Raw genomic sequence first — 10,705 nt, 5'->3', positions numbered from 1 at the left:
ATGGTATATATATTTTTATTCTGTTTTGATCACGTGGTACCTGACGTGTAAATGAGATGCAGGCGGATCCATTAAATTTACAGTAGAACCTCAGTAGGGTCTCTTTTATCGATATCTTTGTTGCCCTAATTTGCAATAATCATAAACAACTTTGATTTAAAATATTTACAGGACACTGTACCGATTAAGGAGTTTATCGAGCATTAAATCTAAATTTTAAACAGCTCTTTAATTAATTACTCACCTGTATTCAAATAAGACATTTTATCATTTACTTCCTTTTTGGAACAAACACGTTCTGTATATTAAATTGTACATTTGTAGTATTTTTAAAGAAAGGCTAAAAATCTTAATAAAACTTAATGTTACACTGTTGTATCATATCGTGTGAATTGATAGCTTTTAAAGGATTGTACATATTTCACTGAAAATTTTAAGATTGATTCTAATCAGATCATATACACCTGTACATAAGAAGAAAGGATAGGAAATTTTTTAAGAGAAGCATTTTTCCTATGAATAATTAATCAACAATATCAAACAGGAACATGTTCATCATTTTACAACTTTTATCCTATAAAAGTTCAATTGAACGAAATTTCCATTATTTTCCCATTGATAATTTTAAAAATATATTGATCATGTAAATTGTTATATTATTCTTTTTAAGTTAATCATCATTAACATATAAAAACTCTGAAAAAAGTACAATATATTAAGAGTTTATATACAGATAATTTGTTTTGAAGCAGAGTTATTGCCCTTTTTGCAGAGCAACAACAGCTCGGCTAGTAGCGATTTTCGAAGAAGGACTCGAGAGATCCCCTTGGTTGGGCCACAGGAGGGTATCTTCTCTTTCTTCTACTAGTAGCTCTGGGTGACACCCTTGATCTCTCAATGTAATCTTTCTTTTCCTACAATCAATGTCAGTGTGTCTATTAAGGTTTTAATATAGAATTAAGGACTCAAATATAAAAATAATTTTTTATTAGCATAAACTGGGTTAGTCTGTCTACTCGATAAAAATTAAAAAAGTGGTTCATAATATATAATTATAAACTGCTGTAACCAAGTTACTCGAGTTCTAATGAACTCCAATAATAATACTCCTTATCATCTAAACAGTTGAACAGAGTAATCAACATATTTTGCAGAAAAAAATGTTTCAAAATTACATTTCATTTACCCGGTAGATCAAAATAATGGGAATACATGTACCTGGTAAAGTTTGTCTTTCTCCTGCATTTTCCATCGCCTTCTGGTGGCCTAAATAAAGGTATATATTAGGATATTTAGATTATCTATTGGATTAAAGAAGTCAAGATGTGGAAAATGAAAACTTTAGATTCTTTAAAAATCAAAATCAAGACTCTGGTATGTTATCTACAAAATAAGTTCTTAGAATAAAGGTTAACAGAACCAATTCAACATTTCTATCAAAGACTGAATAGAAAATCTTATCAATTTACATGTACAATTTATACATCTATAGTACCTCACTACATCAAGGCTTATTATACTGAAACACCATGTCACAAGATGGCAATTTAAATGTTTTATTTGTTAATTTGTTTTTTATCAATCAATTTGGTTGAATATCACCATGTAGCACAGTGGTTAGAGTATTGGGCTTGTGAACTGCAGATCAGTTCAAATCTGCCTGGGGCTTTTGTTTATAAATACTGAAATGAATTTTTGAAAATCATAGTTTTTTCATCCAAAAGTATGATTAATAGCACATTAATATATACTTCTTACGTATCATGGTATCTACCAGTCACATGATTTTCTGCTGATTTTAGAAAGTATTTCAAGGTGTAGTGAACCACTTTAATTTCAAGAACTAAAATCAACACTGATTTATGACTGAAATCACAGTAAACAATTAAATATGATTACTAATTTATATTAACAATATCCAAGACAAATATCCTACGCAATACATGTATAAAGGGTGTGCAAAGTGAAATGTGTTTGCTGACAATCAACATATCATTTGTAATAATGTAATACATTTACAGCAGGAAATAATTCTTACAGTGAAAGATATGTAAATCCCAAAGATGACATGAAAAAATATGAAGATAGCAGCAAGACTGACAATGGCATTGCGATCATAAATCTTCACTTCCTTCATTTGGTATATGTAAGCTAATGATTTCATTGCAGCATTTTGAGTAGCATTCAATGCAAGAAATATCAGTGCAGCCAGTACATACAGATCCTGTGAAAGAATAACGGAGCAAATAAAAAATTAATATTAAAGAACAAACATACATGTACCAGTATATGAAGCTGGTATAAATGTGTTTTACCAGTATTTCATTTATTCATTTAGTTGCATGAATTTGTCAATTTCTGGAGTTTACTGATGAACACTGATTATGGGATTTGTTTCATTCAATTACCAGGTAAGTGAGGTATGAAATAGTTGGCAGACTTTGCTTGACGACCAGTTTGAAGGCGACAGCAGTAAGGAAAAGGGTGACATTGCACATCAGTCTGTCTGGAGAATCAACTTCAATGGAGTAGGAGGCAAAGGTCAGGCCAATGATCAGGAACTGTAACAGAGGTGCATGAGTACTAATCTACAAGGTGTTATTCTGAGAAAACAAAATACAAAAGTATTTCAATGTATATACATACAATTTCTTTCAATTGAACATCAATTCCATTCATTAAGAACCAATCCAACATAGATCATTGCAATTCATAATGTTTGAAATTCTGTTCATGTCTCTCAGTTTGTAATAATTAATTGACATATTGTGTGCATATTACATGTAGCACTTTTGGTGTTTAGTGGGAATAGATTTTCCAACCTTTAATTAAGGTTAGATTTGAATCTACACATTTCTTAATTTAATTTTAATTCAATTTTAAAGTTAATTTATGTGCATTGACATTTAGTCACTTGGAGAAATTGCTCACTGCCAAAATTGTTGAAAAGAATTTAAAATATATAGAGAAATGTAAAATTTTACTTCATATTATACTGAAAAATTATAATAATTACAAACCACAATGAATATAATATTCCACACAAAATAGCCTATCTTCCTTGCCACCCTGCACTGTATATGAAGGATAGGATGGACAGTTGACCTAGCGTACTCGACAGTTGTTTTGTCTCTGTAGGACTCAGTGTGGTTGTACAGGTTCCACTCCGAGGCATCCAGGAAGGCCTGAGTGTTGACTGAACTGAGAGAACTCTGGTCTTCAATTATCTCAATCTCATGAATCGACCTTTCTGTAGAGATGGAAATTGTCAGGTCCTGAAGTTGAAACAAACACCATAAAGCAAAGAGTAGGGAAGTCAATGTCAGTCAAATTAGAAACAAATTAATTTTAAGGCATATTATTGAATGTATTTGATGTGCTTCCTAAAGACTTTTGTTGCAGAATTGAAAATATGATTTCTTTATCTATGTAGATGAAATATCTATCAAACTGACAATTAATGGGCACAATATCTTTTTTGTTAATATGCCTGGTACCTGCCTGATACATAAAAGTCATTTATTCCTCTGGAGATGAAGAATACAATAATATCAAGAGCTTAAATTTACCTGAACATCCACTGGAAAGTGTTGCAATTCCAAATTCTCCTTAAAGAAGGCTTTGAATCTCCACATCAGCTGCACTCTTGGTGGATTGTCATCATTGCTATGTAGAATAGAGTAGTCTATGTGTTCCTCTTCTATTGATCCGTCAATATTCAAAATAATCAACTTTGGAGTCCACATCATTGATGGTTCAAAAACCTTAACGTTAGATTTTATAATACATATTATCTTTTAAAAAAATGATGCTATTTAATGCAGTAAAATATATTGTGTCTGAAGAACTAACTAAGAGGATGTATTTTAGCAAAGTATTTTTAAGGGAAGGGAGAATGTGGTTTTTCAGGGAACATTAATAGCTGTAAGCCAACTTTTATTCACAAAAGTAATACTTTATATCGCTATTTACCAAAGATTATAAACAATGACTAATTTTTGCAATCAAGATGTAGGAGGAGTTATCCGTACAACGAGGGTACCTTATACGCAATATTTTGCCAAAAAAAATTACTAAGTGCAAAAGCTAGCAAAATGCACACCTCTGATATATGTACGATTGATCTGCAAAAGAACAACTTCCTATCTTGAAAACTGTAGGAGGAGTGATTCGTACAATGAGGGTACCCTTTTGGCAGCCGCACACCCGGCATTTCAATAGTTTGATTTTTCCATTGGAAAACCCAATTAAAAATAAAAGATGCACAAAGTCACGTGCACTCGATTGGCTCTCGACTTTGATAAATATAGCAAATATTGTCTTGTTTAAAATCATTGTAGGTGGGAATTTCCTAAAATTTATAAATATCATGGTTATGTATGCATAGTATGGAAATTCCATGTACATCATTCATAATATCATATATGAGTAGCTAGCATATAAAGGTCTTCAAGGTATATGAAAATTATGATATTGCATGTATTAAGTGTGTGTAGAATATGTGGAATGAAAAATCATGGAGGTAATTACATGTGTAATAGGATAGAAGGAATAATAATATATTGAAAACATATGGCTGGACCAGGAATCGAACCCGGAATTCCTGTACCTCTAGTCAGGAGCTCTAGCACTGAGCTACCCTGGCAGATATCCATGGTCCATATAGCCCCAAGTACTTTATTCCTCCCTACTTAAATGGTCTTCATCCTTGAAGATCACCCCAGGTTCTTCTCCTGGAAGAATTTAACCTGTTAGTTCCAGGGGCAGGTCCCAGAACCAAATGTAATAGGTAGGGAGGAATATTTAAAACATATGGCTGGACTGGGAATCAAACCCAGGACCCCTGTACCTCTAGTCAGGAGCTCTACCACTGAGCTACACAGGCCGATATCCACAGTCCATATAGCCCCAACTACTACACATGTATAATTTACACAGTACTCAACACTGATAAATGTGCGACAAATATCAGTAGCTTATATATTAGATTTGATAGAGTATCATAACAAAAATCACATGCATATCATAAAGTTTAACAAAAATCTTAGCATCGGTAGTTTGACTTTCGATTAATTAACAACAAATCATCAAGTATCATACGTGTAGCTGGCAAAAAGGATCTAAGGTAGAAACTTTACAGTTGTCACAGTAGCACAATATGTATTTTATTGTACATGTATGTTGTATGCAAAGGAAAACTTGCAAAAATTTATTAACCTTTTCATCTGGCTTGATCAAGTGATCATGCCACTTTGCTTGGATGAAAATCTCTGACAGAAACTTCTGGTCCACTGTATCAATATCGTTTATTTTCAAAAAAGTGAGCTTTATTTCTACTGTCACCTAAAAAACCAAACAAAGTTAACAATATACACAGATAAACTGACAGACATGGTGATTCCAATATACATTTAACATCCAAAAATTTAATTTTTGGGACTACATGTATTATGATAAAAAATGAGCACCTTATCTTCTCTCAGAGCACTGAGATCTTTTGACAGAATTGATCGAAGAGGTGCTAATCCTTGATGATTGCTCTCTGATTCAAGTGTTAATTCCAAAAGTCGATTAAGGAGTTCATTGTTTTTCTCAATGTTGCTGGATAAAGCTTTGAAAACCTTGGCTAACTTGACATTTTCATCTACTGTTTTCTTGGAGTCCACTGTCTCCACCTCCAACATAATCTTTTCAAGGAGAGTGTATCAAACGTTTCTACAAGGAATAGTAGATCTATATCATAAATCAAATTACATACAACTCTAAAATTATAGTGACTGAAGAAAATCTTATCACACATTTTTATTGATGGTTTGCTAGCTTTCCTTAGTTCAAGTATTTTTATTTACAATTTTGACGTAAACTGCAGTTTTATTTCAAGCACACATGGGGGGGGGGGGGGGGGGGGGGAGAGAGAGAGAGAGAGAGATCTATTTGTGTGCAAAATAAAGGGAGGGAATACTTTAAATATATTATCAGTTTCAGCATGGTAAATATTGTAAATACTGAAGATTCCTCATGGTGTTTTTTGCATATTAAAATGAAACTGAATGCTGTATGTATATATAGAAAAGTTTTCATTTTTTTTTTAAGAAGTAAAATAAGGAATCTACAGTATAAAAGAAATACAACTACAGTATACTTCTAAAGATATACATAAGTGGAATGGTAGTTCAACTTGCATTATATCATCTAAGGGCAGGAGGACAACATACTTACGACCAGATTAAATTCAAGGCCCAAAGATCAAATCACTAGATGTACAATGATTGAACCACTATATATGGCAACAAACATTTGACAGCAACTGTTTTGATGAAATGATAAGATATAAAAGTTTTTATGTTTGATAAATATGTAACTAAAAAGCTGTGACTGCAACAATGTTTGATCCTCAGTCAGAAAAAACTCATAGTAATGTTATCATATCAAAGATGTTATCACTTTTTCATAATTTATAATTTTAAAACAATTGAATTGAAATGACACTTTATCAGACACTTTGCCCATTGCAAAGGCCTAAAAAAAATTGTGTGTTTAGGGTAACACTGATGAAAAAATTAGGTTAGGTAGGTAGGGATTTTTTTCATTTTATCATATTTTTTTCAGCATGAATTATAAGAATGTAATTATGTTTGTTTGTCATATTCAAAAACAGATTTTTTAATAGAAATAACATTAAATTCACAATCATATAAAAACAGACATCTAAAAATGGTAGGATCGGGGAATTTTTGTAGGTTAGGTCGTGTTACCCTGAACACACAACTTTTTTTTTTTGGCCAAATAATGAAGAATATAATATGACAAATGAGTATTTTGTGTGGATGTCAGAGTTCATATTACACTGTTAATTCAGATTTCCTGTACATGGTCTAAACATAATATACATATATGTACATGTACATCAGAAATTGAATGCATTAAAATCATAAAAGTTTCTTATAATTTCACTGGGTTTTTTTTATATAGTCAAACCAGATTTTATAGTGTCAGTTCACAGAAGTTTTAACAGTCTTTAAAAGTGGAGCTGAAATAAAAAGAATGACATAAGGCAATAAGTTCCACTAAATTATAACACCATTAAATTATCATTAGTTTTGATAAAGTTCTTTCATTGCAAACAACTGAGACTTCAAAGGCACATAAGTGGAAATTACCCCCCCCCCCCTTTCTTAGTTATTACTAATATAAGTAAAATAAGGATAAATCTATAATACGTAATAAAAGTGTATCATTATTATATGATTACATCAATCAAATATTTTGATGTCAGCCAAATAGAAAGGGGATCACATCTCGAAGAAATTATCCCCACGGCGTCCATCCATATAAAAAAATAGCAGAAAAAGGGGGAGGGCAGATATAACACGCTATCCTTACTTCCTTACAAAAAGAACGACATCATTAGCTGCAAAATTAAATTCAGATACAAAAATGAAACCAACTTAAGTAAAGGAAAAAAATCAAAAGCTTTTAAAACCCAAACCTTTACTGCAAAACGTGAAAATCTTCAAACATCGTCTGCAACAATTCCGGAAGTTGCAGTAGTTGTGTAGGATCAAAAACCGATGCTATCAAAGTCTCTGAGTTCCGAATTCATTTTGCCGAATGGTCCAAGTAATAGTTTACAACACACGTGCTTCATTTGGTATAAATCTATTTATATGTATAAAACATGATATACATAAATATTACTATCTCAGTGGCGTCGAAGGTTGGGGGGGGGGGGGGGGGCTACACTTAAAATCAGAAATCTTGACAAGCAAAAAAAATCAAAGTACTGAAGAACTGACGGGAGTTGATTTTGTCGACGTTTATTTATTTTAAAATCAATAATATGTTATTTTGCATGACAAGTACATGTAGTTTCTAATTTGTATTTGAATTACGCACATTTTTATAATATGAATTTTTGGACTTTTTCGACAAGAATGTCGAGAAACCCCATGCATATGAATCATGATAAATAATATTTAAAGATAATATTAATTCAATCAAACTATGTATCAGTAATAGAAATATTTCTCGAAAATTGTCTGGATCCAAGCAATATTGAACTCTAGTCTCGTTCAACCAAACGCTCGGCTGACACCGTAAATCTCCGACAAGCAAGAGAGACTCTCTGCTTTTCGGATCCGGAATTTACGGAGACAGCCGAGCGTTGAGTTGAACGAGACTATATTGAACTCTGGCGTAGGAATACATACGACTACAAAAAATATCTAAATTGTTCGTACCATTTAAAATCTGACTATTTTCAAGGTTTTTATAAATAAGTTTCCTTGAAAAACAATTTAATGCTTTAGCATACATTACACCGAATATATCAATTATTTTCAAGAACTAAGTCTTGTCAGCAGCGATGATTTGTGCTGAGGTCCAAACACTGTTTCACTTTCGATTTGTCTGAGTAACTGCATAGGAGAGTTGATTAAAATCAACTCCCAAAAAGGGGTATTACGGTTATGTTATTGTCAGACTCATCCAAAACAATTCTTAACAAGCAAAACAAACAAAACAAACAAACAAAAAATCATGTAATTACTAATCCGTGGGGGAAGGGGTAGCGAAATATATACCTATATAGCTTATACCTAAAACTGCAATTTTCAATATCACTCCGGACAGCATTTTTACAAAGTCAATGTATCTCTTTTTAGGATGCGTAAAGATGACTACATGCAATTAGTTCATACATAGAACTGAGTTTAATATGAATAATAACAATTATGTTTTAAAATTAATCATCTCTGACCATCCTACATCGTGTTGTTACACGAGTAAATCATCCTTGATTTTTCATTTGCCAGGTGTGGTTAAGATCTCATCATCAATAATATGCATGTACCTATCCCCAGTCACTACTGGTCGTACGTGATGCTGATCGTGCCTGTGCTACGGTCGTGGCTCCCTTGGTTGATCCTAGCATTCAAAATCGCGTTAAGTGCTTGAGAGGTGTGTTCCCGTTTTGCACACATTTGATAATTATAGAACAAAAGGTTCGATTTGTGTTGTGATAGCAATTATAGTCTGCTTTCGGTCAAAGATTTTACCTGGATTTTTACCTTTTTTTTATCAGTGCCTTAACGATAAAACAAGAAGAATACAGATATTTTGTTGTGTTTTAGGTCTAATAACTATTACCGTTTGTTTTTTTCGTTTGATAAAATAAAGATAATGATATAATTAAAAAGTCTGATAAAAAAAATAATGATTAGATTAGATGAATTGACTTTTACATTTTTGTTCATTTACCTTAAATATAAAACCAAATGAATAAGGAAAAATTGCCGGTCCAAAGCCAATTGGAAGCTGATTCAATGGATCATTATATGATAAAAGGGAAAACTACATAGACAGTCATATGGATTTCTCCGTGTCTCTGTTTACAATTGAGTTGCAAATTATGTAAAACGCATGTTTAAAATTGATTGTTTGGTATCAACAGAAAAAATATTATGAAAGAAAACAGATCTTTATCACAAAATATTTCAATGTTTGAAGTAGCGACCTTGACAGTAGTTCGTATGACATCACCGCTTATTATATGGCGGGTCACTTTCTAGTTTTTCAAATCAGAGGTTAAATACATAAAAAATCTGACAAAAATAATATTTTTAATATTGATGCGATATACCTCAAACTGAAAAAGGTTGAAAATGCATGAATTAGGTCTACATCTGATAGGATTTGTGAATTAATCTTTACAGTTTTTGAAGCATGCATATAACATTTCCTATTTATCATCATACAGTTTGTCTTTTTTCTTTGATTATTCAAGATATACCACAATATAAATGAAAAATATTTAGCAGCGTTTTCACTAGACACATTTCTTCCATTTATGTCAGCAAAAGCAATAATCAAATAGTAACATATGATATTTCTCTTCGAAATTTTAGCATGTACATGTACTTCCTATATAGGCAGTAAGTTAAAGACTCTACATACTCAACATTTTTGCAATAAACTTTCTTGTTTAAAAAATATAATGAAATTGTTCATGACCAAATTGATGTTTGAAATCAAATTCAAGAATATGGATGTCAATTATTATGTAAATGTGCTTTTATGCAAGTTATATTGTAACATAAAATACATGTAAATTTCAATTGCGAGTAGATATGTTTTTATTTATTTTATTGTCAATTGCCCTCGCAGGAATTGTGATATAGACTATAGCAATTAAGCAATTATCTCACCTGGTCAAATTCCCGTTTCGCACACATTTTTTCGATACCTAATTTTCAAATGTGTGCAAAACGGGAACAAACCGCTTGAGATTGCAAGGTAAGACACACGGGCGTTTGACGTGCCAGTCGAAGGTGTCATGTTTGGAGCCGGGTTGCCACTTGCGATGCTTATAGCTAGAACCGTGCTTGCGTCTTACGATTATCGAGCAACGACGTACGTTTACCTTTTGAACGGTGGTAATAACGCGTCGTAGGTCACCTGCAAGTCAATCGTTTCGACGTCTTTATGTGCCTCACGACAGTTGCTCAGACAGTTTTTAGTTTTTACATTAAAGATTTTTTTTTCTTTAAACCTGCACTGAAATGAATTTACCGTATAGGCAAGTGAATATTGAAAAATATATCAAAATAACTCGAAGAAAAGGAAAACTATAAGCTGTAGTTGCTGCTTTGATGATTAAACTAGCTAAAACTAGATTTAGACACGAATAAACAATGTTTTAAAAACA

At 32.2% G+C, this 10,705-nt stretch overlaps 1 protein-coding gene across 3 annotated transcripts; it reads right to left on the bottom strand.

The window, feature by feature from the left end:
- Positions 1-162: 162 nt before the first annotated feature.
- Positions 163-7,587, bottom strand: LOC128180313 (gamma-aminobutyric acid receptor subunit beta-3-like). 3 transcript variants are annotated; one of them, XM_052848300.1, is made up of 10 exons: positions 7,490-7,587; positions 6,220-6,307; positions 5,469-5,715; positions 5,218-5,343; positions 3,570-3,764; positions 3,021-3,275; positions 2,409-2,561; positions 2,039-2,224; positions 1,219-1,266; positions 163-914 (listed from the first exon to the last, which is right to left on the bottom strand). In XM_052848300.1, the coding sequence occupies exons 3-10, from the start codon at positions 5,682-5,684 to the stop codon at positions 789-791; spliced, it is 1,305 nt and encodes a 434-aa protein (XP_052704260.1). In that variant the 5' UTR covers positions 5,685-5,715; positions 6,220-6,307; positions 7,490-7,587; the 3' UTR covers positions 163-788. The 3 variants fall into 3 exon arrangements, with proteins under 3 accessions (XP_052704260.1, XP_052704259.1, XP_052704262.1); XM_052848299.1 differs by lacking the exon at positions 6,220-6,307 and having other exon boundaries at positions 7,490-7,548; XM_052848302.1 differs by lacking the exons at positions 5,218-5,343; positions 7,490-7,587 and having other exon boundaries at positions 6,220-6,548.
- Positions 7,588-10,705: the final 3,118 nt, after the last annotated feature.

This window comes from Crassostrea angulata, chromosome 4 (assembly GCF_025612915.1).
Source record: "Crassostrea angulata isolate pt1a10 chromosome 4, ASM2561291v2, whole genome shotgun sequence".
Taxonomy (NCBI): Eukaryota; Metazoa; Mollusca; class Bivalvia; order Ostreida; family Ostreidae; genus Magallana; species Magallana angulata.
The sequence above is the reverse complement of the archived record's forward strand: the minus strand, read 5'-3'. Positions and strand labels throughout refer to the sequence as shown.